This window comes from Scyliorhinus canicula, chromosome 27 (assembly GCF_902713615.1).
Source record: "Scyliorhinus canicula chromosome 27, sScyCan1.1, whole genome shotgun sequence".
In the NCBI taxonomy this organism is placed as follows: Eukaryota; Metazoa; Chordata; class Chondrichthyes; order Carcharhiniformes; family Scyliorhinidae; genus Scyliorhinus; species Scyliorhinus canicula.
The window spans coordinates 5,485,402-5,511,259 of NC_052172.1; the positions used below are offsets into that span (position 1 = coordinate 5,485,402).

The 25,858-nt window shown below is 48.6% G+C and overlaps 1 protein-coding gene across 3 annotated transcripts in view; it reads left to right on the forward strand.

Annotated features, from left to right (window-relative positions):
• Window positions 1-1,318: 1,318 nt before the first annotated feature.
• Window positions 1,319-25,858, forward strand: part of LOC119957825 (transmembrane protein 87B-like) — a 34,090-nt gene continuing 9,550 nt past the window's right edge. The window contains exons 1-13 of one of the 3 annotated variants that reach the window (XM_038785955.1): window positions 1,319-1,426; window positions 2,257-2,316; window positions 3,313-3,381; window positions 5,348-5,456; window positions 6,102-6,163; window positions 9,199-9,382; window positions 9,801-9,900; window positions 11,508-11,604; window positions 13,216-13,287; window positions 19,516-19,624; window positions 20,302-20,360; window positions 22,033-22,136; window positions 24,206-24,282. In XM_038785955.1, the coding sequence (XP_038641883.1) occupies window positions 6,113-6,163; window positions 9,199-9,382; window positions 9,801-9,900; window positions 11,508-11,604; window positions 13,216-13,287; window positions 19,516-19,624; window positions 20,302-20,360; window positions 22,033-22,136; window positions 24,206-24,282 (853 nt within the window). In that variant the 5' untranslated portion in view covers window positions 1,319-1,426; window positions 2,257-2,316; window positions 3,313-3,381; window positions 5,348-5,456; window positions 6,102-6,112. Of the gene's footprint in view, window positions 1,427-2,256; window positions 2,317-3,312; window positions 3,382-5,347; window positions 6,164-9,198; window positions 9,383-9,800; window positions 9,901-11,507; window positions 11,605-13,215; window positions 13,288-19,515; window positions 19,625-20,301; window positions 20,361-22,032; window positions 22,137-24,205; window positions 24,283-25,858 lie in introns of all 3 variants that reach the window. The other 2 variants (XM_038785956.1, XM_038785957.1) reach the window with 2 other exon arrangements.

Genomic DNA, 25,858 nt, shown 5'->3' on the forward strand with positions numbered 1-25,858 from the left:
AGTAACATATAAAATCCTGATGGGACTAGACAGGCGAGATGCAGGAAGAATGTTCCCAACGTTGGGGATGTCTAGAATTAGGGGAATAAAGGGGTAAGCCATTCAGGACTGAGATGAGGAAGAACTTCTCCTCTGACAGTTGTGAACTTGTGGAATTCTTTAACGCAGAAAGCGGTTGGGGCCGGTTCGCTGGATATATTCAAGAGGGAGCTGGACGCTACCTTTGCGGGTGAAGGGATCAAGGGGTATGGAGAGAAAGCGGCAGTGGGATACTGAATTTGCATGATCAGCCATGATATTGAATGGTGGTGCAGGCTCGAATGTTTGAAGCATTTTCTTGTCCTGCCCTGGAACATTGGCTATTTGAGATTTGGGATAAGTGAATGATGGTTAGAAAACAAGGGACGCTCGGGGTGGAAGGGAAACTCCTGCATTTCCCAGCTGTCCCCCCTCATCTCCCTGTCGGTTACTCATTTCCAGTTGCCGCCTGCAGACCCGTGAGCTGCGGAGTGACCACCCCCTGAAACATTCTATCCGTATATCTGTCTCTCGGATGCGCTGCAGTGATGACAACAGCTGCTCAACCTCTGAAACATGGAGTTCAAACTCCTCCAGCTGATGACGCATCCGACACGTAATTATCCAGGACAAGAGAAAAAAACCTGGAGTTCCCACATGAAGCAGGATGTGCATTTGATGGGACTGAGGTGCCCTGCTGTCACTCTATTAGACCACTAACCTTTTTGTTCAACCCACTGCCCGCCCTAACTTGGGAAGAGCGGTGGGTGGGGGGGGGGGAGAAGAGTAATACTCGGCAGTAATACCGTCATGTTTCCTCTCTGTGACGATGGTTTCAGTTGTATTTCAACTGAAATATAAAAGTGTCGTGTGCGCCAGCCAGCAAGGTTGAAAAACGGAGATGCCAGTCTATTGCATCCAATACTTTTAAACTCTGGACTGTCCAAATCTTCTCTCAGGGGTCGGACTAAATTCCAGCAGCCAAAGTCACTGGAAAGGCTCAAAGTCTTGGTATCGAGTGCAACAAGTTGGCGTAAGCGGAGGGAAAACTGCAGTAGTGGTCGGCTTTCACCCAAGTTTGGTTCTCAAGGGTCGGCGAATTGTCGGAGGCAGCCCCACAGCTGGGGTGATCTGGGGAAGGATGAGTTAATATAAGGGCTTGCTTTTAACACAGGGGAGGAAGGGCTAAGGTTCGGATGAGCACTGACCATAGTATTAAACAAAACCTGATGTGCCGCACTTGTGTGGCCCTGGTGTTGTGATGTCGCAATGCGATTCATTTGGGGCGTTTAATGATGCCAGCGGTATAAATGTTCTACTAGAACTCGGCGTGTCTAACACCTGAATTCTCTTCCAGCTGGAGGTCAAACCTTTCGACCAACCAAAACCATTGCAAAATAGGACTCTGGTAAGCAATTGTGTTTTTTCTTCAAATCAGCACGTCTCAATCCTGTGCTTGACATCATATGCTAATGTGGTTAGTGTTTAACCTCCAATTATTTTATTGTTATTTTGAGACGTCGGTAGTACGATACATCGACATGCCTAGATGCTGTGAACGTCTCTGTCTCCATTAACCGCACGTTTGGGGGCAGCAGGGTAGCATGGTGGTTAGCATAAATGCTTCACAGCTCCAGGGTCCCCGGTTCGATTCCCGGCTGGGTCACTGTCTGTTTGGAGTCTGCACGTCCTCCCCCTGTGTGCGTGGGTTTCCTCCGGGTGCTCCGGTTTCCTCCCACAGTCCAAAGATGTGCGGGTTAGGTGGATTGGCCATGCTAAATTGCCCGTAGTGTCCTAATAAAAGTAAGGTTAAGGGGGGGTTGTTGGGTTACGGGTGGATACGTGGATTTGAGTAGGGTGATCATGGCTCGGCGCAACATTGAGGGCCGAAGGGCCTGTTCTGTGCTGTACTGTTCTATGTTCTATGTCATCGCCCAGGTGGTTCAGCTGCCGAAGCTAGGGGGGTTCTACCCTCGCGACTGGCGGGCTCTGTGCTGAATTACTTGGGCGCAACTGTGGTGCCAGTGTTGACTGCCTAGTCGCTGTCCGTGCCAACGGTGAACGTTATTTAGACCTCGCTGATGAAGGCGCAGCTCATTGATGCACTCCAATTGCTCGCCTGGCCTAGTCCAGGGATGGAACGGAAAGTTTACTCGGCGCAGCCTCAACCAGCTGTGATGTGTTGTATAATATGACTTGTCTGCACTGACCCTCCTCATTGTTGCTTTATCTTTACAGCCCAGTGAGCCTGAACCCAATCCCAAACCAGTAGCCAAAAGAAATGCAGGGGACAAGAAGGTAAGATCTAACTTGAAAGATAAGATGGAAGTGAGAACATCCGCGGCATGAATTCTTATAAAAACCGAGCCAGAGCAAAATTTTATTGAGTGCTTCTTGGGTTACATTTTTTTTTGTGACTATCTACCATTGAATTGAATCTTGGGAAAATTAGGCATCGTGCTTGGAGTTTTTTGAATCTAATAGCTGTGACCCTACGTGGGTCTTAGAAGATTTCCCCATATTTGTTACTTTGTATTAGGGGCCTCACGGTAGCATGGTGGTTAGCATCAATGCTTCACAGCTCCAGGGTCCCAGGTTCGATTCCCGGCTGGGTCACTGTCTGTGTGGAGTCTGCACGTCCTCCCCGTGTGTGCGTGGGTTTCCTCCGGGTGCTCCGGTTTCCTCCCACAGTCCAAAGATGTGCAGGTTAGGTGGATTGGCCATGCTAAATTGCCCGTAGTGTAAGGTTAAGGGGGAGTTGTTGGGTTACGGGTATACGGGTGGATACGTGGGGTTGAGTAGGGTGATCATTGCTCGGCACAACATCGAGGGCCGAAGGGCCTGTTCTGTGCTGTACTGTTCTATGTTCTGTGCTGTACTGTTCTATGTTCTATGTATTCTCCTGCGGATTGTTCACCAATCTTCATTAATGAATTTAAGCCGGCTGTGGAAGAATGGCACAGTGGTTAGCGCTGCTGCCTCACAGCACGGGGGACCCGAGTTCAATTCCGGCCTCGGGTGACTGTGCCCAGAGTCTGTACGTTCTCCCCGTGTGTTTCTTCCAGGTGCTCCGGTTTCCCCTTACGGTCCAAAGATGTGCAGGTTGGGTGGATTGGCCCTCTGTCAATGCCGCGGGGATAGGGCAGGGAGTGGGCCTGGGTCGAGTGCTCTTTGGGCGGGTCGGTGCAAATTCAATGGGTCGAATGGCTCCCTGCGCTGCAGGAATTCAATGGACTCCAATTTCCACCGATAATTGTCAGCTGTGAAAACCAACAAACACTTATTTACTTCCAGGAGGAAGACAAACAGCCAAAGAAGGAACAGAAAGTCACGAATATAACCACCGAGGTAGCGACTCCTCTGGTAAGTTTTACCCCTCGCCATTTCCGGTTGCCTCCTTTGCTCTGCTCCTGTAGAGTCAGGGATATATTTCGTTATGTTTGCTCAGAACGTTTGCTGAACCAGACCTTGGGTGTGGTTCTGCTGTACACCATCCTCCTTCCACCTCTCACTGGCTAACGCGGAGTCGATTGCTCTTGTCTAGCTTTCCGTTAAATGCAGCAAGCCTGCTGCTGAGCCTCGGTTAGCTGTGAGTTGGCAATAAAGATTTGCGCCAAAAAAAAAATAATCGCTATTGTCACAAGTAGGCTTCAATGAAGTTACTGTGAAAAAGTAGTTGCCATATTCCGGCGCCTGTTCGGGGAGGCCGGTATGGGAATTGAGCTGGCCTTGTTCTGCTTTACAAGTCACCTGTTTAGCCCACTGTGCTAAACCAGCTCCTTGAGACGCACCAGAGCAGAAAGGCCATTTGACTGACTACCTGTGGAGTAATCTGAGATCACTCCTCATGCTCCACGCTATCCCATTTCTCTTAATGTCCCTTCACCATGTATGACTCAGGAGATTATACAGGATTGATATTCAGTTCAAAATTGATTTTCCTCTTTTGAGTGTTTCTTTTTCCTTTGTTTTGAAGGCATTGGGTGGGTGGGATGTTATTACAAATATATTTATTACAAATGTATCTAATTTCTCAAGAGTTCAAAGGCATTAGAATCCTTACAGTGCAGAAAGAGGCCATTCGGCCCATCGAGACTCCACCAAACATCTGGAAGAGCATCCGACCCAGGCCCACTCCCTCACCCTATCCCCATAACCCCACATAACCATTGGACACTTGGGGGAAGTCTGGAAATCTGGCATGACCAATCACCGTCGTTCACCTAATCTGCACCTAGCCTGCACATATTTGGACTGGGAGGAAGCCCGAGCACCCAGACTCCTACTTTCCAGTACAGGTAGTGGAGAATTTACCGTGTCGCAGATTTCAAGCAGAAAGGGTTCTTCTGTCCATACTGAGGTGAAATCTACCCCATCCCCCCTCATGTCCTTGACTTTACTTTCTCTTTGTGCAAATCCACATCGACCATGATATTAGCACATCCAGTTTCAACAAGAATCACTTGCACAACTTGACTCCCATTCGTTTCCCTGATCTGCGGCAGCTATCTTTTCACGTTTTAAGCGAACAGCATTCACATTGCCTGTAGTGAATCTCTCCTCGCCATATGGCTCCTCCCCCCCCCCCCCCCCCCCCCCCCCCCCAAATCCCCCACCCGTCCTTTCTCTGCATCTGCAGTAACGTTACCATTAGCTGGACTCAATGTTTTTTTAAAAATGATATCTAAGGGTGACGGCAAAGAGAGGAAAAGTATTCAGTGGGTCACAGCGGCTGCACTTATGGGTTATCCCTTACCATTTGCCGGTAGTGAGGGGGCTGCATATTCTTGCCCAGATGGGCAGCTGAATTTTAACAGGATTGAAACAAATTGCATTGTTACTGCATTCACATACTTACAGATTTTTAAAAAAAAATTTGAGTATCCAATTAATTTTTCCAATTATGGGGAAATTTAGCATGGCCATTCCACCTAGCCTGCACATCTTGGGTTGTGGGGGCGAAACCCACGCAAACACGGGGAGAATGTGCAAACTCCACATGGACAGTGATCCAGAGCAGAGTTCGAACCTGGGACCTCGGCGCTGTGAGGCTACAGTGCTACCCACTGCGCCACCCCGCTGCCCAACACACTTGCAGATTTGATGGAAATATCCTGTCCCCACTCTTGAGGCCCTGTTTGTTGTCCAGTATCGGTATTCCATAATTCACTGGTCAGAGTCGTGGGCTGCATTGACTCGGTTTGATTTTTGCCTTAACCGAAGAGGATTTCTTGATCCTGTAAATGTTTCACTTACTGAATGTATTGACTCGGTAAGTTCTAGATTTAAAAAAAAAACCTCAATTGTTTCCCGTTGACCTGTTTTGCAGGGTTTGGTGGCAAAGACCTGGGAGGACGCGCCATACTTCTTCATCATTCAGATCCATGAGGCGGGGTTAAAGGCCGACTCCCCCGAGAGCCGAAAGTGGAATTTAATCTGTAGGTTTTGAGTACAGCAGTAAAATAATGCACAAGCCCTGATTTGCAGCGAAGAGCCACAATGAACTGGGCTATGCTGGAGGAACTCATTTATGAAATGAATTCTCTCCTGGCGACACGCACACCCACCTCTCCAGCGATTGCAGGTGGTGATGTGAATCCTGTTGTAGCTGATGAGCTGTGGAGCTAAGAATTGAGGAGATGATTGATAAGCTGTAGGAGATTGAGGTGACGGGCCTAGGGTGTGGGGACCCATGCGTGTTTCATAAAAGTGGGAGAGTAGACCAGATACGGTGATAATCAGGTGATGCCACAAGCTATATATATATATATATATATATATTGGTTCGCCGATAAACAAAGTTAATGTTTCAGATTGAGCACCTTTCAGTTTCTATTCTGCTCAAATGTCATGAGGAAGTAGCATAAACTGGGGGGAGTGACCTTTTGGCATCCGACCAGAGATCCCGTGTGTTCATAGTTACCGTACGTGGTGTGGTTTGCTGCCTGGAGTCTGAGAGCATGCCAGTGTCGACCTGATGAAAGGCCACTTGCCCTCGGTGTAACTGTGCGTGTCAGATTGGCCTGTCGTACGCTTGCACCTTCTGAGCTGATTACCATCCTGCGCTTTATCTCTCTTTGCAGTAGAATTGGAAATGGTGGGACCGCACGGATACATTTCTGCTACCGATTGGCCGCTGATGATTGTGAGTGTTTTCTTAATCTGGAAGCAATTTACTGAGCAATCGGATTCTTTTCAAGGCTGGCTCCACCTGTGGGCCAAGTGGGTTGGGAGTCCTCGAAAGTGAACCGGACAATTAATGAAAAGATGCACTTTCGAAAGCGGGTCCGCTACGGGCCCGTACCAGCCTCCCCGGACAGGCGCCGGAATGTGGCGACTAGGGGCTTTTCACAGTAACTTCATTGAAGCCTACTCGTGACAATAAGCCATTTTCATTTTTTCAAATAAGCAGCTGGGTTTTTCCAATCATGCTGCAAGTAGAGGATTTTTTTCCGATGTAGGCTCTGCTTCGGAAAGCTGAACTTTTTACCCAGCTTTCAATTTTCCCATTTGCTGACCGAGTGCCCCCAATGGTGTGAACAGGCCTCTATTGACTTGATCCAAGATGGCGTGTGGCGACTCTCTGCGCGCTTCCCCCCCCCCCCCCCCCCCACACAGATCCTCTTCCTACATCTTTTATATTTATCGTATGTCCTGTGTTTTTTACATGTATGAAATGATCTGCCTGGGCTGTACGCAGAACAATACTTTTCACTTTACCTCGGTACACGTGACAATGAAAGGTCACCACAAGGCCAGTCCCCTCACAATTGGAGTAATGAGCACGATTGCATTTTACCAGCCAATATAAAGGGATTGTGTTTTACCGGCCAATGTGAAGGGGTTTTTGGCCGGGAGGGGGGGGGAATGAGGTGCTTAACCAGGGTATCCCCATCAGGTGCTGATCCAGGAAGGGACAGCCTGAGGAAGCAATGACTCAGGGTTGTAAGGATACCGGACCAGACCCCAGTGTATGATGGGAGACCAGACCCCAGTGTATGATGGGAGACCAGACCCCAGTGTATGATGGGAGACCAGACCCCAGTGTATGATGGGAGACCAGACCCCAGTGTATGATGGGAGACCAGACCCCAGTGTATGATGGGAGACCAGACCCCAGTGTATGATGGGAGACCAGACCCCAGTGTATGATGGGAGACCAGACCCCAGTGTATGATGGGAGACCAGACCCCAGTGTATGATGGGAAACTGGACAAGAAACTCTGAACCATTTTGCATTTTGTAAACTGACAAATAGGGATCTTTTACATTAAAACAAATGTTATCTTTAACATGGCACCACCTACAGTACAGAACATAGAACATTACAGCGCAGTACAGGCCCTTCGGCCCTCGATGTTGTGAAACCACTCTAAAGCCCATCTACACTATTCCCTTCTTATCCATGTGTCTATCCAATGACCACTTGAATGCGTTTAGTGTTGGCGAGTCCACTACTGTTGCAGTCAGGGCATTCCACGCCCTTACTACTCTCTGAGTAAAGAACCTACCTCTGACATCTGTCCTGTATCTGTATCCCCTCAATTTAAAGCTATGTCCCCTCGTGCTGGACATCACCATCCGAGGAAAAAGGCTCTCACTGTCCACCCTATCTAACCCTCTGATCATCTTGTATGCCTCAATTAAATCATCTCTTAACCTTCTTCTCTCTAACGAAAACAGCCTCAAGTCCCTCAGCCTTCCCTCATAAGATCTTCCCTCCATACCAGGCAACATCTTGGTAAATCTCCTCTGCACCCTTTCTAATGCTTCCACATCCTTCCTGTAATGTGGCGAACAGAACTGCATGCAGTACTCCAAATGCGGCCGCACCAGAGTTTTGTACAGCTGCAACACGACCTCATGGCTCCGAAACTCAATCCCTCTACGAATAACAGCTAACACACCTTACGCCTTCTTAACAACCCTCTCAACCTGGGCCATTCGGCCCATCAGGTCTGCACCCAGCCTTCGAAAGACCACCCTACCCTAGGCCCAATCCCCCACAATATCCCTGTAACCTATCAATCTCCGATTTAAAATTAACCTTTGATCTAGCATCCATTGACGTTTGTGGGCGAGTTCTAAACTTTATTATCCATTGCATTTCCTTACTTCACTCCTGAAGGGCCTAGATCTTATTTTAAAAAATAAATTTAGAGTACCCAATTATTTTTTTCCAATCAAGGTTCAATTTAACGTGGCCAATCCACCTACATTGTACATTTTTTGGTGGTGGAGGCGAAACCCACACAAACACTGGGAGAACGTGCAAACTCCACACGGACAGTGACCCGGGGCCGGAATCGAACCCGGGTCCTCGGCGCCGTGACGCAGCAGTGCTAACCACTGCGCCACAGTGCCGTCCTTGCCCTGCCAATTCGAGTCCGTGCCTGTTCCTTCTGATCAGTTACTTTCCCAACCAGGTCAACAAATTTCCCTCCGTTTCTTGAACTTTAGCTAAAAGTCTCTTTTGTCAAATGTCTTCTGGAAGTCCAACTAAACTGGGCAGCACGGTAGCATGGTGGTTAGCATAAATGCTTCACAGCTCCAGGGTCCCAGGTTCGATTCCCGGCTGGGTCACTGTCTGTGCGCAGTCTGCACGTCCTCCCCGTGTCTGCGTGGGTTTCCTCCGGGTGCTCCGGTTTCCTCCCACAGTCCAAAGATGTGCGGGTTAGGTGGATTGGCCGTGATAAATTGCCCGTAGTGTCCTAAAAAGTAAGGTTATGGGGGGGGTTGTTGGGTTACGGGTATAGGGTGGATACGTGGGTTTGAGTAGGGTGATCATTGCTCGGCACAACATCGAGGGCCGAAGGGCCTGTTCTGTGCTGTACTGTTCTATGTTCTATGTTAAACACCTGTAGACCCTGATTTTGCCATCTTAAAAAAAAAATTGGTTCGTCATGATCTCCCCTTTACAAAACAATGTTCTGTTTAATAAATTATGTGTAACGTTGATGGCATGAATTATTGTTTGCCTCCTCCCAACGGTGAAAACAGTATAGAGGCAATGAAACACTACCCCTCAGTAAAGCCAGTGCACTGCCCCCACCCCCATTGCGTATCAGTGCAACCTCCGATGTTTGCACTGTTCACTGCCCGCATCCTTTCACGAATTCACGTTGCGGTGGCGTGCGGGATCATGTGGCCTCACTCACTCGACTGTTTTTCTTTCTGCAGTTCTACATGGTGATGTGTATCATCTATGTGCTCTACAGTGTCGTCTGGCTTTTCCTGCTGGCCTGTCACTGGAAGGATTTGCTCCGGATCCAGTACTGGATAGGCGGGGTCATCCTGCTTGGAATGTTGGAGAAGGCGGTCTTCTACGCAGAATACCATAGGATCTCGCAGCAGGGCGTGTCAGGTAAATGGGGGAAGCGAGTGAATGCCGGCAAGTTGTCCCATCTCTCCAAAAATGTAAATTGAAGTGGCCAAAGGTTCCCATTTCCTGATCGACCGCAATGTCGTGGGTGTTGGATAAGATGGTGTTCAACTTGGTTGTGACCCCTTGCACAGCCAAAATCTTCTGGCGTTGCTCACCTGTAAGAATTTGTGCAGGTTACTGGAGGAACACCAGCCCCAACAAAGGGAGCCCCCAGCTACTTGAGAGGCAAGGGCCACGAAATAACTTGGAAAAACGTTTCTTTGAATTTCAGTTCCTGCATTATCAGAAAATAAATTTTCATTCTAATTTATTCATAAACTGACTTCAGGCGATACGGTTTCTTTAAGATTCAGCCACCCGGCCACAAATTACTTCTCGTTCACAATTCTCTTTACAGTTCACGGGGCAGTGATTTTTGCAGAGCTGCTGTCAGCTGTGAAACGCACCCTCGCCCGGACCCTGGTCATTCTTGCTGGGCTGGGCTATGGTATTGTCAGGTAAGTTGCATTGTGCGCCCGTTGCTTTTCGAGCTACTGTGCGATTGCTGTACATATACCGCAGGTCGCAACTAGTGTGGAACTGAATTTTACATGGGTCTGGGAGAGCCTCTCATTCCTGTCGGCCAATGACCAAATTGTCTGAGCTTGGGGGGTTGGGTGCAATTATGATCTAAAATTGCTTTCTGGATCCCATGACCAAAGAGCAATTGACGGTGTAAGATCAGCCAGGGCTCCCATTCCAAATGCTGTGGGTGACTCTCAAAAGCAGCATTGGTCGAGGTAAGGATCAGCTTATGGCTCTGTTGGTAGCCTACTGAATTCAAACTTTGTGGGTTCAAGATCCATTCCAGATCCGTGGGCAAATAATCTAGAACAACACCAGTGCATTACCGTGGGAGTGCTGCACTGTTGAGATGTTAAGCCTGGGTACTATCTGCTCTTGTAGTCAGATATTTAAAAATTCTTCAGCAAGCAAGGGAGGCCTCTGCAAAAAAAACTGCAGATACTGGAAATCTGAAATAAAATCATAGAATGCAGGAAATACTCAATAAGTCAGGGAGAGAAAGGGAGTTAATATTTCAGTTTGATGTCCCCTTCTCAGAACTTTGGGACGTCCTCATAAGAACTTGGAGCATGAGTGGGCAGCATGGTGGCACAGTGGTTCACACTGTTTGCAGCGCCAGGGTCCCAGGTTCGATTCCCGGCTTGGGTCACTGTCTGTGCGGAGTCTGCAAGCTCTCCCCGTGTCTGCGTGGGTTTCCTCCGGGTGCTCCGGTTTCCTCCCACAAGTCCCGAAAGACATGCTTGTTTGGTGAATTGGACATACTGAATTCTCCCTCAGTTTCCCGAACAGGCGCCGGAGTGTGGCGAATCGGGGATTTTCACAGTAACTTCATTGCAGTGTTAATGTAAGCCTACTTGTGACAATGAAGATTATTATTATAATTCAGCCCCTCTCGCCCGCTCCGCCATTCAATACGATCTCCTCTCTGCCTCAACTCCACTTTCCTGCCCGTTTCCATAACCCGTCAACCCATTACCAATGAAAAATCTGTCTTATCTCCTCAAATTTACCCACTGTCCCGGCATCCGCCACACACGGATTCACAACCCTTTGAGAGAAGTAATTTCTCCTCAGCTCGGTTTTAAATCTGCTCCCCTTTATCCTAAAACTATGACCTCTCGTTCTAGATTGCCCCACAAGAGGAAGCATCCACTCTGTGTGAAATAAATGAAAATCGCTTATTGTCACAAGTAGGCCTCAAATGAAGTTACTGTGAAAAGCCCCAAGTCACCACATTCCACTGCCTGTTCGGGGAGGCTGGTACGGGAATTGAACCCGCGCTGCTGGCCTGCCTTGCTCTGCTTTCAAATCCAGCGATTTAGCCCTGTGCTAGCCCAGCCCCTAAAGTATAGAAAGAGTATAGAAATGCAAGTTTTGTTTTTTCCTATAGCCCATTGATGCTCAATATCTAGGCCCAGACAGGAAGAATAGACTCCAGGGGAAAGGTTAGTTCCCCTTGGCCTTGCTGTTGTGGAGGTGTTCAAAAGCAGCTGATGTATTTTGTGAAAATAAAGGTCTTTGTTTCCCATTTTCTACACAGACCCCGGCTGGGCGCCTCTGCAACTCAGGTAGTTGGCATCGGTCTGCTCTACCTGCTGTTCTCCTCCGTCGAGGGAGTGTTACGAGTTACTACTGTGGTAAGAGCATCTATAAAGATGCAGAGCTAGAATTTTTCTGTGTTTTAGTGGTGGTGGGGGGGGGGGGTTTAAGAAGAGAGACAGGGCGGGCCGTACCGCAAAATTCTCACTGAATTACTGTCTGATTTCCCCATTCAGAAATGAGCGGTCTGTTTGATTCCCAGTTAGTACCTCAAAGGAGCACTTCTCCCTCCTCTTCCCACTCTCCATGGAGATGAAATGAAATGAAAATCGCTTATTGTCACGAGTAGGCTTCAATGAAGTTACTGTGAAAAGCCCCTAGTCGCCACATTCCGGTGCCTGTCCGGGGAGGCTGGTACGGGAATCGAACCGTGCTGCTGGCCTGCTTGGTCTGCTTTAAAAGCCAGCGATTTAGCCGAGTGAGCTAAACCAGCCCCTGAGATCTTGGTGTGGGTAATAAATGTCGGCTCTGCCTGCGATACCAGCCTTCGGGTCATTTTTTTTTTTCTTCTTTAAATGCCACCGCTCAAGTTGTGGTTTGAGACCATAAGGCATAGGAGCAGAATTAGACCATTTGGCCCATGGAGCCTGCTCCGCCATTCAATCATGGCCGATATGTTTCTCATCCCCACTCTCCAGCCTTCTCCCCGTCACCCCTGATCCCCTTATTAATCAATAATAGTGGGGTGGGAGGCGGGTGATGCTGCTGCATTACAGGGTTTAGCTCTGGCTGGACATCTGGTTTGTGGTGCAGAGCGAGGCCAACAGCATGGGTTCAGTTCCCACACCGACTGAGGGCGGCAGGGTGGCACAGTGGTTAGCGCTGCTGCATCACAGCGCCAGGGACCCGGGTTTGATTTCCATTTCGGGTGACTGCGCGTTCTCCCCGTACCTGCGTGGGTTTCCTCCGGGTGCTCCGGTTTCCTCCCACAGTCCAAAGATGGTGGATTGGCCACGCTAAATTGCCTCTTAGGGTGGGGTTACAGGGTGTGGGATTGGGCCTAGGTAGGGTGGTCTTTGGAAGTGTTGGTGCAGACTCGATGGGCCGAATGGCCCCTCTTTCCGCACTAGGGATTCTATGATTCATGAAGGCCCCGCTTTCTCAACCTTGTCCCACTTGTAAGCACAGATGCAGGTTCGTCTGCTGCAGTTCATGGATATCATGACTCGTGTCAGCAAGTGATAAGATTGGATCATTTTGTGGAAAATTCCAAAATGCAGACCTCAAACTCCCACTGTGTTCTGTGCAGAAACTCTTTTCTGCCGTGCGAAATAATCTGTCCTGGTGACAGTGCAATTTAAAAACCAGCCCCTGTATGTGTATATATATATATATATATATATATATATATATATATAAAAAAAAGATGAACGGTACCCCAGAGGTTAATTCAGTCAGGAGTGCGCTAGCTCATCTCTGCCAGCTTACCCTCTTCCACAGGTACTCAGTTCCACTTGCCGCTGATGTAGTGAGTCTGGAGGTTTGCCTGCAGTGTCTAGCAGCCTCATGGGTATGTGACGAGGGCCTGTATCGGTGTGCGTTCCTGTTCCCTTGGGCAGGAGGGAAAATGCTAACTCCTTGTTTAGGATATAGAATTCCTCGGCGTCACTGTACTAGTCATGTTAACTAACATTGATGTCCCTCTTTAGGAGCATTCTACAGCAGCCATGACCATCTGTGCGATCTCTCTGGCATTAATAGACTCCTGTATTGTGTGGTGGATATCCTTTTTGCACCCATACGCCCCCTTGGGTCTCTTGCTGTCTTCTGATGAGAGAGTTTGTGTTGGAGATATTCCGCCGTGTTCACAATATGGTTTATAAACTGTGTGGTGACTGGTAGAAATATGTCCATTAAAAGCAGTGTCACTCCAGTGTCTGAATGTGTGCAGCCTGATCCTTGCTTGATGCTGGCTGGAAGCGGTTTTCCTGCTAGAAAGCTCTACAATACAGAGAGGTTAGACTTCCAAACAGATATAGGAGTACAGGTTCATGGCTCCTTGAGAGCGGAGTCACAGGTGGACAGGGTGGTGAAGAAGACATTCGGCATGCTAGGTTTCATTGGTCAGAACATTGAATACAGGAGTTGGGACGTCTTGCTGAAGTTGAACAAGACGTTAGTAAGGCCATACTTTAATACTGATAATCTTTATTGTCACAAGTAGGCTTGCATTAACACTTCAATTAAGTTACTGTGAAAAGCCCCTAGTCGCCACACTCGGGCGTCTGTTCAGGTAGAACAAAGAAAAGTACAGCACAGGAACAGGCCCTTCGTCCCTCCAATCCTGTACCGACCATGCTGCCCGTCTAAACTAAAATCTTCTACACTTCCGGGGTCTGTATCCCTCTATTCCCATCCTAATCATGTATTTGTCAAGATGCCCCTTAAATGTCACTATCGTCCCTGCTTCCACCACATCTTCCGGCAGCAAGTTCCAGGTACCGACTACCCTCTGTGTAAAAATAAAACTAGTCTCGTACATCTCCTCTAACCCTTGACCCTCGCACCTTAAATCTATGCCCCCAATAATTGACCCCTCTACCCTGGGGAAAAAAGCCTCTGACTATGTTGTAGTATATGTTGGGTATACTGAGGGAGAATTCAGAATGTCCAATTCACCAAACAACGTCTTTCGGGACTTGTGGAATGAAACCCACGCAGACACAGAGAGAACGTGCAGACTCTACAAAGACAGAGAACCAAGCCGGGAATCGAAGCTGGGGCCCTGGAGCTGTGAAGCAACAGTGCTACCCACTGTGCTTCCGTGCTGTGTAGAGCTCTGGTCACCCTATTATAGAAAGGATATTAAACTAGAAAGAGTGCAGAAAAGATTTACTGGGATGCTACCGGGACTTGATCGTTTGAGGAGAGGCTGGATAGACTGGGACTTTTTTCCCTGGAGCGTAGGAGGCTTAGGGGTGATCTTATATAAAATAATGAGGGGCATAGATCAGGTAGATAGTCAACATCTTTTCTAAAAGGTAGGGGAGTGTAAAACTGGAGGGTATAGGTTTAAGGGGAGAGATACAAAAGGGTCCAGAGGGGCAATTTGGGTGGTGAGTGTCTGGAACAGGCTGTCAGAGGCAGTAGTAGAGGCGGCTACAATTTTCTTTTAAAAATCATTTAGACAGTTATATGGGAAAGCTGTGTCTCGTGATTGACAGTGAGTGATTTAAAGATGTTGCATTTGGAAGCAATAGAGGAAATAAGATTTGCTGACTTGTTTTGCTGAGATAATGTGATTACTGCCGGCTGTCATAGCCCCCGATGATGGGGCTCCGACTATGAATGAGGCAGTTCCTCTCTCGCACGACTTTAGAAGTGCAAAACCTGTGACCACCGCAAGATGTTTAATTTGCACGGGGCACCTTCCAACTATAGATTATGCTGTACTGAATCGTTGCTGACAACGTGAGTACTTAGCATGCTGCGTGCTTGTGTGTTCTGTATGTGATGGTTCCCCCCCCCGCCCCGCTCGCCCGCTCTTGTCTTTCTGTTTCTTCTAATCAGGATGATGTAGTGCTGCTGGCTGCCATTCCCCTTGCTATCCTTGACTCTTCGCTCTGCTGGTGGATATCCTGATGCTGGGCTAGTCCCCGTTGAGTCTGCTAGACAAAAATACATTTATCTTTGCCTTTGATCCAAGAACTAAAACCTCTCTGTCTGAAGCCACCGGGAAGCCCAAGATCCCAAAAGAGTTTCAATCATTAAAGATTTAGCTTCTGTGTAGTGGTGAACCTGTTGGTACAAAAGCCAAGTTCAAACATCCATTTCGATTCCATCTTCAGGCAGGTATTGGGATTAATAGAATCGATGGAATCCCTATAAATACAGGAAGTAGCCATTGGCCCATTGAGTCTGCACCAACCCACCGAAGGAGCATCCTACCCAGGCCCTATCCCAGTAACCCCACCCAACCCAACCTTTTTGGACAGTAAGAGCAATTGATCATGGCCAATCCACCTAACCTGCACATTTTTGGACTGTGGGAGGAAACCGGAGGAAACCCACGCAGACACGGGGAGAACGTGCAAACTCTGCACAGACCGTAACCCAAGCCGGGAATCGAACCTGGGACCCTGGAGCTGTGAAGCAACTGGGACAACCACTAGGCTACTGTGCTGCCCAACCTAATTGTATAGAACATGACATAAAAGGCCATACATTGATGTACAACTCAAGTTGGTGACTGTTCTGTCTATCAACGCTTGAATCCCCTTCATTATTTCATTTGCTGTAACTTTGCAATCTGAACTAGTTCCCCACTGTAAATTGTGACAGGCTATTTCCGATAAATGTGCTACTTCAATCACATTAGAATCCCTACCGTGCAGGAGGAGGCCACTCAGCCCATCGAGTCTGCACCGACCCTCTGAAAGAGCATCCCACCCAGGCCCACTCCCCTGCCCTCACCCCGTAACCCCCGCGCATTGACATCTTTGGAGCCGAAAGGGCAATTTAGCACAGCCAATCCATCTAAACTCCAGCCATTACTCATTGGGCTGATCTGTCATTCTGTCCCTGATTTAAATGCTCTGCCAAAGAAGATTCAAAATGTATCATATATAGAAATTATCCCACAGCAGGGATCGAAACTCGAGCCCGAGCTGCCCATTGTCCAAGTTTCCCCTTACGACTCTTCAAAATGTGGTTAATCCTGAAGATGATGGGGTCAGGGCAGATGACTAGGAGAGCCTCGGCAGTTACTCCGGCTCAAGTGGGAGGAACTGTTCCACACGGTTGGTATGGAATAGCCATTTCATTTTCATCCCCTTGGGGCAGGATAATGTTCTGGTGTGGGGAAAGAGGTTGACCGTTTTGAAAGCATGAGATACGTTTTTTTAATGAACTCTTTGTTATTTCAGCTATACCTTACTTGGTCATTAACTTTATTGATTGCTGACCCCACTGAAGATATCTAGATTTTTCACACAAAGGTAGACTTCTGCTACTTGAGGAGTTCTTTATGGATAAGAGAGATTACTTAATTTTCACATCCTCACTTTGCCCCACGAACCTCCGAGTTGTATATTGATACTGAAGATACTTCACCTACCTCCTGTTTTCAAGACTGTTGATCCGTGGCCTTTTCCTCACCCTATTCCACTTTCTTTGCCTCAGCATTAGCTTTGGGCAGCAGGGAGGAGAGTGGCAGTGTTAACATTGGGTAAGGTTGGGAGAGAGTGGCAGTGTTGTCATTGGGCAGGGTTGGGGGGAGTGGCAGTGGTAACATTGGGCAGGGTCGAGGGAGGGTGACCGTGTTAACATTGGGCAGGGTCGGGGAGAGTGGCAGTGTTAACATTGGGCAGGGTCGGGGGGAGTGGCAGTGTTAACATTCGGCAGGGTTGGGGGAGAGTGGCAGTGTTAACATTGGGCAGGGTTGGGGAGAGTGGCGGTGTTAACATTGGGCAGGGTTGGGGAGAGTGGCAGTGTTAACATTGGGCAGGGTTGGGGGAGAGTGGCAGTGTTGACATTTGGCAGGGTTGACATTTGGCAGGGTTGGGAGAGAGTGGCAGTGTTAACATTGGGCAGGGTCGGGGGAGAGTGGTAGTGTTGACATTGGGCAGGGTCGGGGAGAGTGGCAGTGTTAACATTGGGCAGGGTCGGGGGAGTGGCAGTGTTAACATTGGGCAGGGTTGGGGGAGAGTGTCAGTGTTAACATTGGGCAGGGTCGGGGAGAGTGGCAGTGTTAACATTGGGCAGGGTCGGGGGAGAGTGGCAGTGTTAACATTGGGCAGGGTCGAGGGAGGGTGACAGTGTTAACATTGGGCAGGGTCGGGGGAGTGGCAGTGTTAACATTGGGCAGGGTCGGGGGAGTGGCAGTGTTAACATTGGGCAGGGTTGGGGGAGAGTGGCAGTGTTAACATTGGGCAGGGTCGGGGAGAGTGGCAGTATTAACATTGGGCAGGGTCGGGGGAGAGTGGCAGTGTTAACATTGGGCAGGGTCGAGGGAGAGTGGCAGTGTTAACATTGGGCAGGGTCGGAGGAGAGTGGCAGTGTTAACATTGGGCAAGGTCGGGACAGAATGGCAGTGTTAATATTGGGCAGGGTCGGGGGAGAGTGGCAGTGTTAACATTGGGCAGGGTCGATGGAGGGTGACAGTGTTAACATTGGGCAGGGAGGAGAGTGGCAGTGTTAACATTGGGCAGGGTCGGGGGGAGTGGCAGTGTTAACATTGGGCAGGGTCGAGGGGAGTGGCAGTGTTAACATTGGGCAGGGTCGGGGGAGAGTGGCAGTGTTAACATTGGGCAGGGTCGATGGAGGGTGACAGTGTTAACATTGGGCAGGGGGAGTGGCATTGTTAACATTGGGCAGGGTCGGGGGAGAGTGGCAGTGTTAACATTGGCCAGGGTTGAGGGAGGGTTACAGTGTTAACATTGGGCAGGGGGAGTGGCAGTGTTAATATTGGGCAGGGTCGGGGGGAGTGGCAGTGTTAACATTGGGCAGGGTCGGGGAGAGTGGCAGTGTTAACATTGGGCAGGGTCGGGGAGAGTGGCAGTGTTAACATTGGGCAGGGTCGAGGGAGGGTGACAGTGTTAACATTGGGCAGGGAGGAGAGTGGCAGTGTTAACATTGGGCAGGGGGAGAGTGGCAGTGTTAACATTGGGCAGGGGGAGAGTGGCAGTGTTAACATTGGGCAGGGGGAGAGTGGCAGTGTTAACATTGGGCAGGGGGAGAGTGGCAGTGTTAACATTGGGCAGAGGGAGAGTGGCAGTGTTAACATTGGGCAGAGGGAGAGTGGCAGTGTTAACATTGGGCAGGGTCGGGGGAGAGTGGCAGTGTTAACATTGGGCAGGGTCGGGGAGAGTGGCAGTGTTAACATTGGGCAGGGGGAGAGTGGCAGTGTTAACATTGGGCAGGGTCGGGGGAGAGTGGCAGTGTTCACATTGGGCAGGAGGAGAGTGGCAGTGTTAACATTGGGCAGAATCGAGGGAGGGTGACCGTATTGACATTGTCAGAGTGTTGGCCGGTTATGGCTGAGTGAGTGACGACAGTGACTGGTTAAGTGGATTGCTGTAATAGCGAGGGCAGTGATCGTGTTTAGGGAAGAGACTGAATAGTGAGAGGTTGATGGGATGGGAGAAAGTATCTAGTGGCCCAAGGGAGCATATTCCATCCTGTGGTAAATTTGATATTGTTTGAAATGTATTGTGGATTGTTTCTAGAAAAGATATGGACTTACAAAGAACCTGATGTACAATAGTGGTTAGAATCCTGGCTACTTTACTGTAAGGTGTCTCTCTATAATCCAGGAAGTCTGGATAAAAGTCTGGTTGAGATTCATAGAATCTGTGCAATGTAGAAGGAGGCCATTCGGAGATTCTATTTGTCTCATTTACTATTCTGAAACCACAGAACATGGTTCTGAGAAATCTCGGCACCAGTTTCCCCCACCAGATCGATCGACTGCAATGCCACTCTCGTTACCTGATTTTCTTCAATTTATCTATTCCGATTTACTTATGTGCTACTCAGCGGTAAACCAAATTACCATTTGACAGCCCAAAGAATGCCCCATCGCTTAGTGGAGTCCTGACTCCTTGCTCTCTAGTTAAAGATTAAATCCCTCGGATCACCACTTACCCTGATGGAGTTCCTGCCTTTCCTTCTCCCTTCTTTCTTCACCCCCCACACTGAACAAAAAATCCTCTCCTCTTTCCCCCCCCCCCCCCCCCCCCCCCCCCCCCCCCCCCCCCCCGTACCAGAAACCTTGCGTTGTTAATCCTGTGCTGGGTTGAATTTCCATTCTGAAGCTTCCAGTTCCTATCCTGAGTGAACGTGTTACAAGTGGGTGCCCGTCATCACAAATGGGTGTACTGTGTTTGGCTTAAGGCTGGTTATAAGGTGATCACTAACCTGCTTCAGCGACTTGAATGAGCAGAAAAATAATCATGTAATTGCTTTTTCAAACAAATGGTGATTTCCTTGACGACCCCCCCCCCCTGCACATCTTCGTTAGCCTGTCCCAGACAATGAAGCAACTGAAACTCCGAAGGGCTCTGATGAAGCTCTCGTTGTACCGACACTTCACAAATACATTAATATTTGCTGTTTTTGGTAAGTTTCCAATTGATGCCGAATGTTAACTTGCGCAGTGCTTTGGGGATGGTGAGAGGGGTGGGGAGGAGCAGTGTTTACAGATGTGCGTGAAGTGTCTTGTGTTCATAACGCAGGTGGCCTTGTTCAGGTCCAGCGTTGTGAATCATCAGCCCCCAACGGTCACAGTCCACGTTTCACTGGTCTGGAGGGTGTTAGCCATGTTGAGAGGCTGGATAGACTCGAACTGTTTTCAGTAGAAAGACGGAGGTGGAGAATTGACCAGATAGAGGTCTACAAGATTGAGGGGCACGGATAGAGTGGATGGGCAGGCACTCTTTCCCAGGATGGCCTTTTCAAGGCCATTCCTTGAAAAGGAATGGCCATGAAACCATTGTCGATTGTCGTCAAAACCCAACTGGTTCACTAATGTCCTTTGGGGAAGGAAATACCCGGTCTGGACTATCATGTGACTCAGACCCACAGCAATGTTGTTTACTCTTAACTTCCCTTTCGAGAGAATTGGGGGTGGGCAATAAATCCCACATCCCATGGCCGAATTTTTTTTTAAAATTCTTGAAATGTTCTTAAATTGGACATTTTGACCTCTTATTTCTTGTTTTGTTGCCATTCTTGTTTGCTGTTAATGGAAAGATTGTTTGACGATATCAAAAATTCTTGATGCCTTCCTTCCTCAGCTTCGGTGATTTTTATCATCTGGGTGACGATGACATTCAGATTTCCGGCCTGTCAGTCAGTGAGTAAACATCTTCAATCGGTGGCGCACTCGCTTCTTGGGTCTGAAGGTCCCACTTTAGGATTTGAGTGCATCGCCCAAGCGGGCATTCCCAGTGTTGTGCTGAATGAGAGCTGTGTTTATTGGAAATTGCATCCCTGGGATTAAATTAGGGCCCTATCTGGAATATACGGACAGGAGTTCCACAATTCAGTTCGACCATGCGCAAGGCTGGTTTGTACCCTGACCCCCTTAACATCCTCGCCTAACAAAATGAAGTTTTAAATTGATCCCAGGCCTCGGTATGCTTCTGGGTGAAGGTTCTCAATTTCTTTTCACAGTTGCCAAATGTTCAGCCAAGTATTAAAGGACCAGGGATTGGAAGAGCAGGAAGATCTCCTGTTGGCACGCTCGCCATTCCTCCTAACCGCTACCATCGCAAATCATTGCATGGTTACAGCACAAGAGGAGGCCATTTGGTCCATTGTGGCTATGCCAGCTCTGCAAGGGCAACTCGGGAAAGAAGCAAGAATAGTACAGCGCAGGAACTGGCCCTTCGGCCCACCGAGCCTGTGCCGACCATGCTGCCTGTCTAATCTAAAACCACCTACACTTCCTGGGTCCGTATCCCTCCAGTCCCATCCTATTCATGTATTTGTCCAGACGCCCCTTAAACGTCAGGATAGAAATCTGCTTCCACCACCTCCCCCGGCAGAGAGTTCCAGGCACCCGCTACCCTTTGTGTAAAAAACTTCTCTCGCACATCCCTCTAAACTTTGCCATCTCAAACTCCATATTTTTCTTCTCCGATAATGATCCAATTCTCTTCTGAAAGCTTCGATTGAGCCTGCCGCCACCGTACTCTCAGCGCATTCCAGATCCTCACTGTGGGAAACCAGTCACCTGAAATCTGTGCCCCCTCATCGTTTAAAATTTTTTTTAGAGTGCCCAATTCTTTTTGTCCAATTATGCGGCAATTTAGCGTGGCCAATCCACCTACCCAGCACATCTTTGGGTTTTGGGGGCGAAACCCACGCAAACACGGGGAGAATGTGCAAACTCCACACGGACAGTGACCCAGAGCCGGGATCGAACCTGGGACCTCAGTGCCGTGAGGCTGCAGGGCTAACCCACTGCGCCACCGTGCTGCCCTGTGCCCTCTCATCTTGATCCAACCACCAATGGGAACAGTTTCTCCCCGTCTACCCTGTCCAGGCCCCTCATGATTTTGAACACCTCTATCAAATCTCCCCTCAATTTCTCTTCCCCCAAGATGAACTGCCCCAACAGCCCCAATTTATACACACCCCTGGGACCATTCTCATGAATCTTTCCTCAACTCCCTAGTACTTTGGCATCCTTCCTAAAGTGTGGCTCCCAAACCTGGACATAATACTGCAGTTAAGGCTGAACTAGTGTTTTGTACCAGTTTATCATAACCTCCTTGCTTTTGTAGCTCTAATGCTCCCCTTTATAAAGCCTAGTATCCCATAAACTCTGCCACTCATTTCTGAACATATATGCCCTCAGGTGCCGGACCCTCTATGCAAAATAAATTAAATGATAAACTCATTCACCCCTTTGACGCACTGTATGCAGAATGATTGCTGCACTTGCCAGGTCTTTATAATGTTTCTAAGTCTTGTAGTGCACGATATAAGGTCTTTTTTTTTGTGTGTGTATTCTGCACCAGGACTGGAGGGAGCTGTGGATAGAAGATGCATTCTGGCGATTCCTTTTCTCTGTGTTGCTGCTTGTAATAATGTTCTTGTGGAGGCCATCTGCAAATAACCAAAGGCAGGTTTTGTATTCTTTATTGAGCGTCCTGTCACTGACAGCAAGTAAAGTCACTGTCGTCCCAGGTGACTGTAGGTTGCTTTCCCCTTTCGAACGTCGCTCCGCATATCACGAACCAGCTGTCCAGCCAACTGAGCAATGCTGGGTTAAATCGCCACCAGTCATCTCTCCTCCCTCAAACGGTGGGGGGTGGGGGGGATGCAGCCTATGGTCATCTGGGACCATATCGACTTAACCGTGACTTGCTATCTGAATTGATAATCTGACGAATGCACCCAGCCAAAGTGTCAATCTATCTTTTTCAATTGGTGCCTTGCCTGATCACTTCCAGGGTGTGCAGAGGGGGTTTAATCAGAAAGCTGCCAGGGGACAAGATAATTCAGTTATCTAGAGAACAGGGAGAAGCTGGATTCTTCTTCGGGCAGAAAAGGTTGTGGGGCGGGGGCTTAATGCAGGGCTGGTTTAGCTCAGTGGGCTAGACAGCTGGTTTGTGACGCAGAACAAGGCCAGCAGCGCGGGTTCAATTCCCGTACTGGCTGAGAATTCTGAATTCTCCCGTGGGTGTACCCGAACAGGTGCTGGAATGTGGTGACTAGAGGCTTTTCACAGTAACTTCATTGCAGTGTTAATGTGAAATGAAAATCGCTTATTGTCACGAGTAGGCTTCAATGAAGTTACTGTGAAAAGCCCCTAGTCGCCACATTCCGGCGCCTGTCCGGGGAGGCTGGTACGGGAATCGAACCGTGCTGCTGGCCTGCTTGGTCTGCTTTATAAGCCAGCGATTTAGCCAAGTGAGCTAAACGAGCTAATGTAAGCCTACTTGTGACAATAAAAAAGATGATTATTATTAATGGAAGATTTTGGAATTCTGAGGAATCAAGATGAGAGTAAGTGGGTGGAAACTTTCCACTGGCTCAAGATCATAACCACAGGAAAGTGATTTAAGATGATTGGCAAAAAACAAAATCAGGAATGGGCAGTGCACGGTGCTGTGATTCCTGTATTGCTTGAGCACAGTAAGCAGTCTTACAACACCAGGTTAAAGTCCAACAGGTTTGTTTCGAATCACTAGCTTTCGGAGCACTGCTCCTTCCTCAGGTGAATGAAGAGGTGGGTTCCAGAAACATATATACAGACAAAGTCAATGATGCAAGGTGAATGCGAGTCTTTGCAGGTAATTAAGTCTTTACAGGTCCAGACAGAGCGACTGGAGAGAGGGATAATCACAGGTTAAAGAGATGTGAATTGTCTCACGCCAGGACAGTTAGTAGGATTTTGCACGCCCAGGCCAGATGGTGGCGGGTGCATGTAATGCAACGTCCACGGTCCTGGTTGAGGCCGCACTCATGTATGCGGAACTTGGCTATAAGTTTCTGCTCGGCAGTTCTGCGTTGTCGTGCATCCTGAAGTACGCCTGAATTAATGCCTGAACGAGAGGTGGAAGCAGATGAAGCGGGAACTTCAGACAGGGGATTGGATAAACACCTTGAAAAAGGGGCAGCACGGTAGCATGGTGGTTAGCATAAATGCTTCACAGCTCCAGGGTCCCAGGTTCGATTCCCGGCTGGGTCACTGTCTGTGTGGAGTCTGCACGTCCTCCCCGTGTGTGCGTGGGTTTCCTCCGGGTGCTCCGGTTTCCTCCCACAGTCCAACGATGTGCGGGTTAGGTGGATTGGCCATGCTAAATTGCCCGTAGTGTCCTAAAAAGTAAGGTTAAGGGGGGGTTGTTGGGTTACGGGTATAGGGTGGATACGTGGGTTTGAGTAGGGTGATCATTGCTCGGCACAACATTGAGGGCCGAAGGGCCTGTTCTGTGCTGTACTGTTCTATGTTCTATAAAAGGAATAATTTCCTGAACGACAAGGAAAGATTGGGACTGATCTGCTTGCTCTATAGTGGGCTGGTACAAGCACGATGGGTCGAATGGTCGTCTCGTGCACCTTCTGATTCTGTGCCCAAAGTAAGACGTGGTTTTCAGTTGTGTTGCCAAGGGGGCTTGCTGCATTCTGCCTGTTCTGTCCTGTGGTTAATCAGTGTAATGTAACTACCTATGTTTCTGTGGCTTACAGGTATGCTTATTCTCCATTGGTAGATGAAATTGATCATGAAGACGAGGAAGAGGAGCAGTTGATCAATGAGGCTTTTGGTGAGTTTGACTAATTAACTTATCGTTACACATAAAGGAAAAACAAAATAGTATTTGTTCAGCTTTCCTTCGTGGCCTCCCATCCCAAAGCAGCAACACGAAACTGTGCATTCAGGTACAGCAGGCGGTAAGGAAGGCAAATGGTATGCTGGCTTTCATAGCGAGAGGATTCGAGGATTCATTGCAGGGATGTCTTGCAATTGGTGAGGCCACACCTGGAATATTGTGAGCAGTTTTGGTGTCCTTCTCTGAGGATGGATGTTCTTGCTCGAGAGGGAGCGCAGCGAAGCTTTACCTGACTGATTCCCGGGGTAGCAGGGCTGACGTGTGAGGAGCGATTGAGTCGGTTAAGATTGTATTCGCTGGAATTCGGAAGAATGAAGGGGGATTTTATAGAAACGCATAAAATTCTAACAGGACTGGACAGGGTAGCTGCAGGAAGGATGTTTCCGATGGTGGGGGGGATTCCAGAACCAGGGGTCACAGTCTGAGGACACAGACTGGGAGGAAGAGAAATTCCTTCACCCAGAGAGTGGTCGGCCTGTGGAATTCATAAGAACATAAGAACTAGGAGCAGGAGTAGGCCATCTGGCCCCTCGAGCCTGCTCCGCCATTCAATTAGATCATGGCTGATCTTTTGTGGACTCAGCTCCACTTTCTGGCCCGAACACCATAACCCTTAATCCCTTTATTCTTCAAAAAACTATCTATCTTTACCGTAAAAACATGTAATGAAGGAGCCTCAACTGCTTCACTGGGCAAGGAATTCCATAGATTCACAACCCTTTGGGTGAAGAAGTTCCTCCTAAACTCAGTCCTAAATCTACTTCCCCTTATTTTGAGGCTATGCTCCCTAGTTCTGCTGTCACCCGCCAGTGGAAACAACCTGCCCGCATCTATCCTATCTATTCCCTTCATAATTTTAAATGTTTCTATAAGATCCCCCCTCATCCTTCTAAATTCCAACGAGTACAGTCCCAGTCTACTCAACCTCTCCTCGTATTCCAACCCCTTCAGCTCTGGGATTAACCTAGTGAATCTCCTCGGCACACCCTCCAGTGCCAGTATGTCCTTTCTCAAGTAAAGCAGGGCCAAAACATCGCATCTTTTCAAGAAGCAGTTAGATATAGCACTCGGGGCAAAGGGGACCAAAGGATGTATGGAGGGTGAAGGTGGGATCAGGCTATTGAGCTGGATGATCGGCGGAGCAGGCTCGAAGGGCCGAATGGCCTCCTATTTTGTATGTTTCCAAGTGCCATTTGGGAATACGGTTGGGAATCTTGAGGTTGTGAAAGACTCTCAAGCCAGGTCTGTGTGCCTGTTGTTGAATTCTGAGATGTGATGGAATCTGCCACAATTCCTCTCTGTGGCTATTCGTTGCGACCTCTTACAGCTAGTTGTTCCCCTCATCACAGAACCCAGAGACCCAGGATATGGATTTTCTAATTTGGATCTTTTTTGAGGAAAAAAAAGTTTATTTCTTGTTGTCCCCGTATGGCATGATGGGAAGAAATGACACATCCGCTTTGTATCTTGGACCTTGGAAGGTCACTTTAATGCCACATGTTGTAATGCC